This window comes from Mytilus edulis, chromosome 10 (genome assembly GCF_963676685.1).
Source record: "Mytilus edulis chromosome 10, xbMytEdul2.2, whole genome shotgun sequence".
Classification (NCBI taxonomy): Eukaryota; Metazoa; Mollusca; class Bivalvia; order Mytilida; family Mytilidae; genus Mytilus; species Mytilus edulis.
Window position 1 is genome coordinate 40,552,040 of NC_092353.1, and position 15,452 is coordinate 40,567,491.

Consider the following 15,452-nt stretch of genomic DNA (forward strand, 5'->3'; position numbering starts at 1 on the left):
AAACGGTAAGTCCTTTTAAAAATGGCAATATCAAAAACTCATACACATCTTAAGAATGGGAAATAACAACTGCTATATTCATGACTTTGTACCAATTCCTAATGTAGAACATGGTGGATTAACCCTGGTTAAATATATTGCCAATCCTCTCATTTGTATGACACTCGCATTGATTTTAATTGTTTGAAAGCTTTTTGGGATTATAAATTTTCATGTTCATAGCGAATGACAATTGACAATTAAAAGACACTGTAAAAATTAGACTGCTGTCTAAACAGCTTGTTTGATGACAATGCTATTTCGTTTACACAATAGAAAAATGAGCAATCGATTATGATCATACATGCATACAGTTTAAAAACAAATATTGAGAAAAGAAAATATGACTTAAATTAATATATAATTTCCATTTTTACAGAGGTTTTTCAAACGACCTTTCTCACCTTTCAAGATCTAGCACGGTAGGATATGTGCCTTTGTTACCTTTTGAAATTTTGCGTTGTTTCTAAAAAAAAAAATCCTTGACCCATATTTGAATATCACAATCCAGTGAGTAATTCTTTAAAGTATTTATCACAGGTATATAATGATTTCCAAAAAATATAGTGTCTAATTCTATTGAATAAACTAAAACATGCATTGCCTTTTGAACCCTTTTATTAAGGCCGGTGTTGACAGAAGAATACAACACGAATTCACACAATAATATTAATCTTAAATATGTATAGATCATCGCCACTAAGTGATTTTTTTAGCTAGTGAACTCTGCGAACGATCGAAAGACTGATAGTTTACTATATTATACTATAATAATTCGCTTGTTTGTCACAAATACAAACCTTCAATGTGTTTTTATCTTAATTGTTCTCTGGTTTGCTATATTTTTACAAACGATTATAGCATGTATCATAACAATAAAAAAAACAATATTTTGGGCAAATTAACTGTAGTCATTGCAGTTTTTTTTCTGGATGACGCAACAATCTTTTTTGTTTGTTTTCATCTATGCAGAAAAAATCTAATCAGTTCGTTGAAGCAAGATGTGTTTACAAAATTAAGGGGGGAAAAAGTTTCGATGCTTATATTCATTTCTTGATCGTGATATTTAGATCCAAATAACATTTTATAAAAATAAACAATTATAGGTCAATGTACGGCCTTCAACACGGAGCCTTGGTTCACACCGAACAACAAGCTATAAAGGACCCCAAAATTACTAGTGTAAAACCATTCAATTGGGAAAACCAACGGTATCACATAGCCCATTTTGCTAAGGCAATATACATGTGTTTTTTTTTAAATTTTTTGTACACATTTATTGACTTTTATAGGCTTGATTTATTGTAAATAACAAGAAAATGAATATATCTGCACCAATGAAGCATTCTTAATTATCATACTTCAAGTTAAAATGCCATATTTTTAATTGGCTAAACCGAGGGTGATAATTTACTTTATCATATACTTAGTATTGATATGATAGCTTTTACATATGTGTAATGAGCGGAAGTACACAAGCCATAATTTCCCACACGGGCTGATAACCCATATCAGGGGCATCTCGTGTACAGAACCTATAATAGAACCTCTCTTGCAAGTTATTTCCGGTATCGATTGTTAACTTTTCAATGTGACGTCAGATATTTTTTATGACGACGTCAAAATTTACGAGAACTTTTGTGGGGATAGTTTAGTACTTGTTAACAAATGTCATTGACATTTGTGAATCATTTGATAGAACAACAAACATGGAGTAATAGTGATCATAAAACTCTTCCAAATTTCAATTTTCAATATGCCTCTATAGAAAATAATAACATACATAAATATGGAGGTAGTAATGTTATTGTTGGGCAATTATAAATAATTTGTTGGATTCATAATTTAACTTTTTTATAAAGTTTTTGACTGTTTTAGTTATTTTATTTGTGTATTTGCCATGCATAAAACAATACACCTTATCACTTATCCCAGCTGTCCCGGCCGCTTGAACTTTTGACGCATACAACAATCACTTTTCCATTGTGGCGTCAGATTTTTGGTTTTATGACCTCAAAATCTTCCGGGAACCTGTGTGATATCCAGTAATGGCGAATAAATACAGATAAGGTGTATTGTCGGAAGTATATGATAAAGAGATTAATACATGGCCTTCGCCATATCGGCCTGGGTATCATCCCTCGACACATATCAGCACCTCGACTACGTCTCGGGCTGATATGAGAGTTTCGGGATGATACCCGTGCCGATATGGAAAAGGCCATGTATTAATCTCTGTCTATCGCCCGGCTGAGAGGTTGACAATTTTTTTTAATGACAATGAACTGAATTTACATCAAGTAATTAAATACAATGCTTAAGTTCTACGTTTTGGCTCAGATTTTATTATTTAATTTTAATTTTGATGTTTTTTCTAATACCCATAACGTTATGTACGTGACGTCATAAAAAATACTTTTAAAATTAGTCTTAGTCACTTAAAATTAATCTGTAAAAGACAATGATGATAGGACATTCAGTATAATGAATTATATAACACATAGCTGAGAGGGTGATAGAGCAGATTGGTTGACAATGCTTTCTCGGGGTAACAATCTGCTCTATCACCCTCTCAGCTATGTGTTTTTTTATATATTGACACATGTTACTAAATTTTAAAAAGATAGCAATGCTGTCGATTTGCTTCTATAACTGATTTACACTCTTGATCTTCACTGAAAAGTTGCAATTTTTAGTCACTTAAATACAGAAATATTAAGTAAAAGTTATATATTTTCTCTCAAATATAAGGCTTATCAAGCATATTATAAGGCAATTAAAACAAGTGCCCCTTAATGTAACAATATATTTATTGCATATATGCTGTAACAACTTACTAAATTTACAACTCTTAACTTAGTATCCCTCATGTTAGTTTACTCGGTAATAAAGGTAAGAACTATTTGGTAAGATATAACTTCTTCATAATAGTATTATTTATAACATAATTCATTTCACAAAGTTATTTGAGTAGAAAAACTTTATCCAGTTGTAAATGGTAGTCAAAGTAAATATACATAATAACAAAACTGGACCAAATTTTAATCGTTTATTTACGAAGGCCATTTATGCAATTAAATCTGTATGCACATTAACTGCTGAAATGCGTTCATTTTCTATGTGCCTTCATTTCTATATAAATATGAATTTCAATGAAAGTTCAAGAATTAAATAAATTATAAGTACTGGTTTATCTAAAATCGTTTTTGTCTCTTAAAGATCAATGTTGATACTATACAGCTTGTGTAAATATATAGACATCATAATTTATTTAACAAGTTGTATGATGTAGCACTAGTGTATATACATGATAGGTAATCTATATCGAATAGGATCTTACTGTTTTATTTAATTGTATACGAAGGCCACTCATGAAAGAAATGTGTATGCAGTATATTATTTTATTAAACTGCATTATAGATTAATTTTGTATTCAAAACAGATGCATACAGGACTTGTTTAAATTTAAATGCATGTTTGGTTCAATAATTTCGATAACATTATAGTCACAAGACATTAATTTTATATACTTTAAGTCACCAATTACTTATCACAAATATAGAATTAAATGCACGTTTAAATGTTTTAATAATTTTAATCTAAAAATCAACCAAATGAAACTGACGAATCGAAGTTCTAATGAGGCACTTTAAACTCGAACATCAACATTACTTCACCTAAAACTTGCTAAAACATGTATATATTGTCTATACATAGAAGAATATCTACAATAATGTGAATTATAGTAAAGTCGTATATACAGTGTATAAACAAATAAACTTCAATGCTCTGAAAGTCAACTATATCATGGAACTGTATATCATAACGATGTGGTTTATGATACACATTTTATTTTTGTTATTTCCAACTGTGGGTAAGTTCACAATTTGTCTTTTTATATTTTATTGTATTTCACAAACATGTTATACGAATAAAAACCACTTATGCGTTTCAACTGTGCACTTAATTTGATCTTTTATACTTTATTCACTGATGATTTTCCGAGGAAAAAACTTGATCATGGTATATATGATAAGATACTTATAGTAGTGAAGAGTCACGTTCCACAATCATCAATAATCAAAGTCATTTAGATATTCTCTTACCAATGTTTAAAAGGGGCACTACCTGCGAAATTCATTTTCACCGATTTGACTAAAATTCTCATATTTTATTTATAACAATGTAAAACATTTTCCAAAACTATCACAAGTATAAAATAAACAATTCACAGGAGATGGTCTCATTAAGACGTAGCTTTGTTTCGTGTGAATTATAGCCAAGGCGCCATCTAATTAACTATCGAGTTGACCTTCTATGACCATATAAGTGATGTAAACATAAACATAGATATAAATAGATTAAGTAACTAGTACAATTGGCTTTTTGTAGGTCTGTTAAAAAAAAGTATTATAGATTAAAAATGTATGTTTATCGTCGTTTTTACGTTTATAAAAATTATTTACCTTTGTTTCACTTTCAATGTTGACATTCTTTTCCTTTAAATAACCGTACACGGACAATGCATGATTTATTTTATCTCTTTCTACGGGGTTAAATTGGAGTTCACATGAATACGGATTTAATGAGGTCGATTATTCACTTGAAAGTGAATAATTCATTATTAATGTTTATTACATGTAGCTTAATTTTAGAAAATTGAACCATTTTAGCTGATAAAAGCAAAGTATTATATCACTATTTCACTTGCATTAATGATTGAACAAAAAAAAATCATATTTTAGTTTTTTTTATATATCTCGTAGCTAGTGCCCCTTTAACATTCGACTTCAATTGGCAACGCTGCGTGTAAACCGCATGTCTGAGTGATATTTTGTAGTGAATTTAATTTCTATGATATTTTGGCATTTTTAACTCATATTTTTTTTTTATTGGCAAATAGAAAATCTACTTAAAATATAATAACTCACAATGTTTGTTTATATGAACAACAACTTCACTAAAAACAGTGTTCTTGCTTGTGCTCAATATTTCCTGATCACAGATATAAGGAGGAAATAATTTTGATGATGTACCTTTTTGTGAAGACGAACAAAATCTAATTCTGTTTTTTTTTAATCCTTTTAAGTCCTATAACTCATTAACCGTTTTTGTTCTATTATGAAATTTTAGCTTGAAGTCCGAAATGTGTCATTATTAATGGTTCTTGATATATAGCGGGTATTTTGGTTTCATAAGTTTCCTTAATCTCTAATTTCCTGAAAGATAAAAGATTAAGTACTAAATTTAGGAAATCATCACATATATAACGCTTGATTTCGGCTGACCTGAATTCCTCAATGTATCTGAAAGCAATATTAAAAAAACTTTGCTAGATACTTTTGAAGTTTGTCTTTTTCAAGATAGCACAATTAAAATTGAGAATGAAATGGGGAGTGTTTCAAAGAAACCCGACAAAAAAGCAAAAACCAAACGAAGGCCACCAATGGGTCTTTTACAAATAGCGAGAAAATCCCGCACCAAAATGCGTGATTCAGCTGGCCCCTAAACAAAAATGTGTACTAGTTCAGTGAAAATGGAGGCCATACTTAACTCTAAAACCTATAACTGAACTAAAATTAAAAATCATACAACACTAACAAAGGTCTGAGGCTCCTGACTACGGACAGGCGCAATAAGGCGAAGGGCATAAACAGTTTTGTGCGATCTCAACCCTCTCTTTATACATCTAGCCAATGTATAAGCAACACACACATTTTAATACGTACAGTAAAATTCAGTTTGAAAGCATTCTGAGTCTGATGTCAAAAAAGGTAACAAAGGAAAGTAAGCACAATGACAATAATACATAAAATAACATAGGACTACTAGCAGTTACTGAAATGCCAGTTCCAGACCTCAATGACACTGCTTGAAAGATAATGTCTTCATCGTATTGAAATCAAGCTCAATCCCTCCCATTAAAGGTTTAGTATCATACCATCATAACATATATGAGAAGAACATAACCCGTATCATGCCAATAACTAGTTTTAGAATAAATGTGTTTATTTCCGAAGCAAACAAATCTATGACAGAATCAATATTATAACCAAATTATGTCATTTTAAGAACCTGACAACAATATCGTAACAACATGTATATCCCTTCTTTATAAGTATGTTTAAAGGTTTTGTTAGCTTTTGAGGTGCATGTCGACATGTGTGTGCTTTATAAAGAGTATTACCATAAAAGATTGGATGTGAAATACCTGAACTAAAAGATGTCTGCATATTGATTTACATCTAAGAATTTTGGTCTGATTTTGTTATTTTGAAGAGAACAAATACTTTAAACTGAGCAATACATTATTCAGTCATTTCAATCTTTCGTTTACAAACTTTTTCACTTTTGTGAATTCAGTACTGTTCAGACAATTTGTTTTCAGTCAATTATAATATTAGCTGAATGAATCATATTTCCTTTAGAGAGATTACCAGTAGGAGATGCACGATTACTACCCAATAGAATACAGATGGTCAATTAAAATGTCCATCTACCAAACACAAGGAATAAGCTTTGGATCATAAGGTCCAGCCTTTGGATAATTATTTTTCATGCAAATTTGATATGGATATCAACAAAGTATGATTTTACATGTTTTACAAGATATAAAAAATAAATTCGTATCTTCGATTTCCCTTTTTGCAGAAAATCACTGTTTATTGAAATGATGTAGCTTATGCATTATCATTGTCATTTCGGATAATGCTTATATATATGATAATGCTACCAAATTCTAGAATGAAAGTTTCTATTTATGCATAAATCTCCCGTCTCATTTTTCTATAATAATGAATATATTACAACCACCTTTAGTTAACTAATATATATTGATTATTTACATTGGGCGTCTGTTGAATTCTCCAAGACTTTATTTAGAAATTATTAAAGCTTGGAAAATTCTCAAAACATTGTATATTTCAGAACGTGTATAGTTTAACAACTTGTACATGTCATAAACATTCTACAATAGTTATCCAGAGAGTTTAAAGTAATTGCAAATACCTACTTAAAACATATAGACATGATACATCGTGGGTCTTACATCACAAGACACGATATTTTTACCATGACAGACCGTATTAAGTTCTTCACGATGACGACGGGATTGTTTAAGGACTAAGACTGGCTATAGATCCCTCACACGGTCGCTGCTACTGTTTGTCGATCCCTCGACCTTTGTCACAAAATCGAGACATAATGATCCTACATTCCGTCGTCGGCAGAGGCGTCAACAAAAATTCACTCTGTGGTTAGAGTTTTTGAAATGTTAATTACTTTCTTAAACTATCCTTGATTTCTTCCAAACTTGGACAGAAGCATGTTAATGATCACGAATAATGGCAACAGTAGTAAGCCGCTGCCCAAAAGTCATATACGATTGAGATAAGATAGTATTCAGAGGTAAATTTTTTTTTAAAATCCTGTTTTGTCGTATTTTACTTATAAATGCACTTTTTTTCTACCAGTTAACATAACATTAACTGTTTGATTAAAGTTTTAAAATAGTTATCAAAGGTACCAGGATTGTAATTTAGTAGGCCAAAAAAGATACTTTCTTAAACTATCCTAGATTTGTACCAAAATTGGGTAGAAACTTGTTTATGATCAAAAGCTTAGTGTCTAGAAAGAAATTTTGTAAAATGTATTTCCTGTTTTCCATTTATTACCTATAAATGGACTGTTGCCTGCTCTTTGGTAGGATTTTATTAGTTTTTTTTTCAAGTTAAGATTACAAACATTCTGCAGTAAAAGTTTCTAAAATATTTATTATATTCATAAAGCATCCCTGGTTTTGACCTTGTACAGAACCTGCTTACAATCAAAAGGTAGTATCTAGAGGATTTTTTTTAAATAATTGTTTCCTCATTTTGGTTGAGTCTGAGAACTAACAGCAACAGTAAAGCGAGACACTGGGTTCCGCGGAACACTCACGAATGTTTTATCATAAGCAATTACGTTCTGTACTATGTACAATTACGGCAGCTGTTTTTTTATTTATATTTATTTTGTGTGCAATAGTTATTTCAACTATCTATGACGTAGTGTTCAAGATATGTTTTTCTTATAGATTCCAAACTGAAAACAGAATGTCAACTGATGTTTAACCAGTCGAATGATGACATAAAGAACTTGCAAAAATCTGCAAAGTTACTAACAATTACAGTTGAATTGACAAATACCACAAGACTCCCTGTTTCCGTTGGTTCAGACAGTGATGTGTTTCAACCACTGCAATGGAAACGTGTCACTGGAACTCATGGGAAAGGACTTCTGCAACTGATGCCAATCTACGAAATGCTTTCTCTGTCTCTCCTCAGCTACGAAACAGAAAAAACTTCAGTCACATTAAAATCAAACCCGGAAGGCTGTATTACAACTCTCACCAAAGTTGAATACGAACTTCTTTTCCGAAATTTTTTCCTGAATTTTACAAAAGAAGACGTTGAAATATGTAATGAGCATATTGAAAACATATCGGGATACGCAAATTTTTATCATGAATGTTGTCTTTATGATAACGACGGAAAAATGCAGTGTTATCGTGTTTTAAAGAATAAATGGATGACAGCTATTCACTATTGCACTTATATAGTTATTGTCATTGTCGGGTTGTATTGTCCTTTGATGATTCCACGATCGTTATATGATCCGAAATTTGGTCCTAAACAGTTTGTGTACCATCTTCAAGATTTTTGCAAGATAACTGTAAAAAAACACGAGACAAAATACTATTGCAAGACTATAAACGAAACAGTTTCTATAATAAGGGGTAATGAAATTCTGCAATTGCCTTATCATATATACGCAGGTATGAAGAAGTTTAAACATAATCTAAAACGTTTGAAAATCGAGGACGGCAATGATGTTAAGGTTGAATTGTCGAAGATATATTTCAACTTCCCAACTGATGAAGTTGTGTCCGCAAACGAAGTCCCGATAGGCCTATTAAAAGAGTTTTATGACCTTTTCTTAAAATGCGGTTTAAGGAATCAAAAAGGATTCTCCGAATGTTGTGCCGCAAAAATGTTTGGTACTAGTAAGTGTTGCAAAAATAAGTTTAATTTTCAGTGGTATAGGTTTTTGCGTTTTCAACTTCGAATAGTTTTGTCGATATCTTTATGTTTACCTTGGATCATACGTGTTGGTATATTTTATTTTTACGAAAATGAGATACGGGAAACAAGACATAAAGCAGCAGAAACCAGAAACTTACGTGTGCCTATTGATAACAATTTTGCCTATTACGGAACACCAATACATGTTCTTTTCATTGTTTCTTATGCTTGTATGTGCCTTGGATATATTATTCTAGAACTGACCAGTGTAATACTATCAAAGAAAGTCAAGAGTTTAGTTCATAAAATGTTGACCACTTTTTTTCTCGGTTGGAGTTATCAATCAAAACTAAAAATATTGCAATGGAATATAAAAGTTTTATTGAAGCCATTCAAGATATTTGGACTTTTTGGGGTGTTGATTGCGGTCCCATGCTGGGTATTTACAGTGCCAATAATAAGTTTAATTTCCGCATACTATTTTTTTCCGACGGTATACATCGCAGTAAATTTTTTATGCTTATTTTTCAACATTTTTCGTACGTGCAAATGTAAATCCGAATATTTCTGGGATGGAATATGGTGTATAAACCGCACATTTAATAGTTGTTTGAACGATATCTGGAACGAACAAAATGACCAATTGCATCCCGATGAGCAACAACAGACGGAACAAAAACGCGATGACCAACCACAGACGGAACAAAATGAACCATTGCAACACGATGACCAACCACAATCGGAAGAAAATGAACTGTTGCCATACAATGAACGAGCACAGATACTTACGCCAATAAAAGTTGGATTGATGATTATTTTACTTTTTTCAATGTTGTCAGCTCTGTTGCTGATAGCTGAGCTTGTTATATTTCTGATTAAGGTAGCAATCTATACAATGGTTGGATTAATTTTAAATTCATCACATGCCATGCAGTACGTATCTACAATTTCTTTAGCGTGGTTGTACTACCGTAGATGTTTTGGTGGTATTGGTAAGATTTATAAGACCTATAACAAAGCTGTTCAAACGATTTTATATAGAATAAGTAAACAACAAGTAGACGAAACAGCCCGGAAAAACAAAAATGAACACGAGAAAACAACATTAAAAGTTATTCATGAAAGTTCACAAGGAGAGGACAGTGACCCCATAGTCGGTACTTATGAACATGATGAAACAAGTGAAATGAATACTAGTTTTAGTAGTGACAAATTGGTGCATATAACACCTGAAAATGATGAATATATTTTTCCCAGTGACCAGATTGGCGGGGGAAAAGAACATAAGCCAAAAAGTGAAAGAAATGCTAATGATGGAGTTCTCAACTTCAAGACAAATGGTGTTATTCTGTTACTAGACCAGTCTGATAAACAGTACATAACGAAACAATTCTTTTTCAAAGTGTGTAAGATAAAACCAGATGGACCAGGTCCTTGGGGCAAACACTTCCTCGTAGCATTAAGGCACTTTTTAATAATTTTTATATTCTTAGTATTTGTAACACTTGTCGTATTAGCGTTTGGAGAGTCTTACAGTGTATCGTTTCCAAACCAGCTGTTAGCAACGCTTGCCGGGGGAGTCGTACCCTGGATTCTGATGAAAACTAATTTATTATTTTCACAAGATGATATGCCTGATGCAGAAGAACTTGTTGAGAGGTATTTTGATGACGACTTAATTATGGAAAATGAGGGAAATGGTTCGAATGATAAACCATTGCAACATGCTCAATCTACTCGACTAAAAAAAAATGGCGAAGTAATTGTAAAAGGAATTTTTCAGAAAAATTTCGATAAAGTAATAGAAAAACACGAGGAATGGTGGACTATTGGTGATATGGAATTTGCTGGTAAACTTGACGAAACCACAGTTAGTGGATTGTTTGAATGTGTAAACGAACAGAGACGAGCAGATATACAGAAAGTTTAAACGCAATAAGTATAATGACAATAACCTGAATAATGAAACTCTCAAAGAATCTTTGATTTCATACCATTGTTTTTTTCTCACATTTTATATTAACTGTATAATAGTAAGTAATTTAATCAAATAATTCTCATTCAAAAAGAGAGGCGAAAGACACAAAAGAAATATTCAAAGCCAGAAGACAAAAACAAAACTGAAAATGTCATGCCGAAAAACGAAACACGATCCAAAAACAAACTATGGAATATAAAAACCAACATAGAAAACTAGAGACTGAGTTACACAAACGCCTCTAAAATCTAGGGTCGACTGCAGATATTCAGGAAGGTTAGTCAGATCCGTCTACACATGTGTAAGTACAAACCCGGTATAAATATTCTGAAGGTTCCATTTGATATAAAGGGTATATGGGTGTGGTAATACGAAATTGTGTAAAAAATCACATAGTGGAGAGGGTAATAAAGCAGATTGTTACCCCGAGAAAACATTGTCAATCGAAGCGAAACCAATGTAGACGATGTTTTCCGAGGCAGATATCTGCTCTGCAACCTTTTCGGATACGTGTTATTTAATTTATTTTTCTAAATGATCTGGTCATTGTTGTCTTTTTGAGAAACCACCGACCGTCAGTAGGAAAACTGGCAATCCTAGTCATGCAATTCAGATTAGAGTTGAAAAGGTCTGAGGCCAAACCGTACAACTTTAACATTATCTTTGAAATTATTGGAATGGAAATCCAACTCATATTCCTATAAATTGTAGTTTTTTATTGGTCTGCAAGAGAGGAGGACATTCAAACAATATTGTCTACCGATTGTCTCCCGATGCACCATGGGATAAAGTAAACACTTACCCCCGTATAAACTAATTAAAATCTGACAGAAAATATTTGTCATCATCTGTGAAACAGTTTTTTCAACGGTCAACTCGTGATGACGTCTCTAAAATGATCGGGGTAGTGTTTACAACTTTCTAAAATGGAACTCTTGGTTTTATAGCTTCTCTGTAAACAGCGATCCTCTTTCACGGAAATCATTATAGAAAATGCAAGCTCTGGATTATTGGATCAACTTGAAGATGAAAACTCAACATGCAGTCGCTACTGAAATTTTTATATATATATAGGAAGATGTGGTTTGATGGACAATTAGACAACTCTCCATCTAAGTCACAATTTATAAAAGTAAATCATTATAGATAAAGGTACGGTCTTCAACACGAAGCCTTGGCTCACACCGAACAGCAAGCTTTAAATGGCCCCAAAACATTTCTCGCGAAAACCATTCAAACGGGAAAACAAACGGTCTATGTCCCAGGTTAGGAGGAGGATTGGGATCCCGCTCACATATTTAACCCCGCCACAGTGTGTAAGTACAATGTATGTGCCTGTTCCAAGTCAGGAGCCTGCAATTCAGTGGTTGTCGTTTGTTTATGTGTTACCTTTCTGTTTTTCGTTCTTTTTTTTGTACATAAATGAGGCCGTTAGTTTTCTCGTTTGAATTGTTTTTCATTGTCATTTCGGGGCCTTTTATAGCTAGCTATACGGTGTGGGCTTTGGCCATTGTTGAAGGCCGTACGGTGACCTATAGTTGTTGATTTGTGTGTCATTTTGGTCTCTTGTGGATAGTATCATTTCCACATCTTTTTTATAATCTATATAAAAAACAAGAGACAACAGACACGTATGAACCACATAAACAAACGACAACTACTGTACACCAGATTCCTGACTTAGGACAGGTGTAAACAATTGCAGCGGGATTAAATGGTTTATATGATACTAAACCTTCTCCCTGATCTGAAATAATAGTGTAACATCACAACATAAAAAGACGCACTATAAAATATCAATTGGAAGAGCTTAACTCAATCAAAAATTGTAGTAACACAAATTAACACAGAAATAGAAAGTCAACCATTGTGAAGCTGAAATCATCTCTAGTGACATGTCGTAGTCAATTTCAAAAAGTATTTCAGGCAGACTTAACTGTATCCTTTATTTCAATTTTGATTGGTTAGATGCGATCAACATAGTCACCAACCTTTGGCTTATTTAGTGCGAGTACATAAATTATAGCAGAAGTTGAATTTAACGGATGAAGTAAACTTCTATTTATTCTTCCTTAAAAGCTCCTGTATTAATTATTCCTCAAATGGAAAGGCTAACAAAAAGACATGAGAAGAAGAATGTTGGTTCCCAGAGGAAAGTCAAGGTTTGAAATAATGTCATTGAAAAGGTAACAAATATGTTGTCAATCGCAAGTTCAAGCATCTGGACAATGTCAGTTTCTTAAAAATCGTACCTCATAACACATCAGAACTAGCTATGATGATATTTTTGAAAAATAATGTTCATTAGAAATTCTGCAGCCGGAATTTTCTCATTGCGTTTATGATAAAAAAAAAAAAAAAAGAAGATGTGATATGATTGCCAATGAGACAACTCTCCACGAGAGACCAACATGACACAAAAATTAACAACTATAGGTAATCGTACGGCCTTCAATAATACGCAAAGCCCATACCGTATAGTGAGATATATAAGGAACCAAAATGACAAGTTGTGGTCTTGGGTTGATTTCTACTCTTTGGTCGGGTTGTCTCTTTGGTCCCCATTCCATAATCTATTCTATACCTGAAAACATCTACCCAAAACTTAATGCTAACATCTAATTAACGTTGTTTCTCCAGAATCATTAATCATTTACCGAGATAACATATCATTTTGAGGAACGTGTAATTCAGAACAATAAATAATAAACCGCAAACACAATTATGAGGATGACAGAACATAGAAAGACAAAATCGATTTTGTAATCTTAAAGTCAAGTTGGTGATGAATACCGCTTTATTTTTTTAATTGCAAGTACAATGTATTAACTGAGAACCATTAACAATATTCCAGTACGAACAACATGTGCATAACCAACAAAGAATTGTAAATAGAAAACAGATATGAACAGGTACAAACAGTAAAAATTGGATTACAAACCAGGATAGTAGGACAATTACAAGTATTAACATAATTCACATATACTGTATGTACATAGTATCTGTATTTTCTGGACCTAAGTTCTTGAAATGTCATTTATATCATGTCTGTTATCAAAAAACCCGATAGCAGAATGCATCAATATCGAGTAACGTCAGAAGTAAAACGACCAAAAGAAACATATAACAATGCAACACAAAGATAAATAAAAGAAATAGTGGCAAGAACTAAATATAACAGATACAATACTTCAGCCCCTTCAATCAACAACCTAAGACTACCGTGAATTATTTGTTATAAATCACACGGAATACTTCGAGACATTTGTCCATTCAAGTCATAATTTGTAAAAGTAAACCATTATAGTTCTCATTACGGTCTTCAACAAGGAGCCCACACCGAACAGCAAGCTATAAAGGGCCCAAAAAAAAGACTACTGTAAAACCATTCAAACAGAAAAACCAACGGTCCATGTCCGTATACTGAAATGATCAGTTTACTGGTATATAAATGATATAGCCCTCTTTAATAGTAATAGTGCAAACGTTAAAATTTATCAAAATTTAGACGAAAAAGAAATTATAATTACATTGACTATGAATAGATGCCCAAACAAAGAAAAAACCCATTTGTTATCCAATTAGTATAACCTAGCCAGGCTAAACCAGTTTGAATGTTATCGGTCAAAATAAAGCAGGAAACCAGTTTTGAAGTCACTGTATTTTTACCCCTTTTAGGTACAGAGGTAACAATGAAAAAAAATTGAAATATCTCTTTATTTTTTGTTATTGTGTTTAGATCATATCTGAAAATAAATAATATATCACAGCAATTTGTCTGTTTTTTAATGTTTTGTTTCTAAATGAATGTTTAAGATACTGTAATTTGTGTATATTTGTCTAAACCAGAACCCACAATCTGACACTTGGTTGCCATGGCAACCAAAGTGTCTTAGCAACAGAAATGAATAATTTTTCATCAATCTTGATTGAAGGCAAGATAACATACCAAATTTGGTGATAATCTGTTGACCCCCATGTATCACTCATTGCATGATTTTTTCACGGAGCCCTACTTAAGTATCTTGAAACACCAAATACATTATTTTGATTGAATGATTTCTGTCTGAGATCAATAATCGTAATTGGAAGTTTTATGACTGTTTATCCAGAAGACGATATACATACATATTGATTTTTAATTTATTAAATGACTTTGACGTTATCCGAGTCATAACCAGACAGTTCAGATGAGGGGAGTTGGTTTAAGACTTTTACCGATATTTTTTCACCATTAAAATAGATAGACTTTCACCTGTAATGTTTCAGTTAGTATCGAATTGAACCCATTCTTTGGTAAATGCGCACCACAATGTTTACGTATTCTGGCTATATCAAAATGGGTCGCGTTAACGTTGTCATTTTGAAGATCT

General features: G+C 32.3%; 1 protein-coding gene across 1 annotated transcript; it reads left to right on the plus strand.

Annotated features, from left to right (window-relative positions):
- The first annotated feature begins 3,685 nt into the window (after nucleotides 1-3,685).
- LOC139491167 (uncharacterized) lies at nucleotides 3,686-11,092 on the plus strand. The gene is made up of 2 exons (XM_071278586.1): nucleotides 3,686-3,913; nucleotides 8,114-11,092. The coding sequence occupies exons 1-2, from the start codon at nucleotides 3,847-3,849 to the stop codon at nucleotides 11,029-11,031; spliced, it is 2,985 nt and encodes a 994-aa protein (XP_071134687.1). The 5' UTR covers nucleotides 3,686-3,846; the 3' UTR covers nucleotides 11,032-11,092.
- The last annotated feature ends 4,360 nt before the right edge of the window (nucleotides 11,093-15,452 follow it).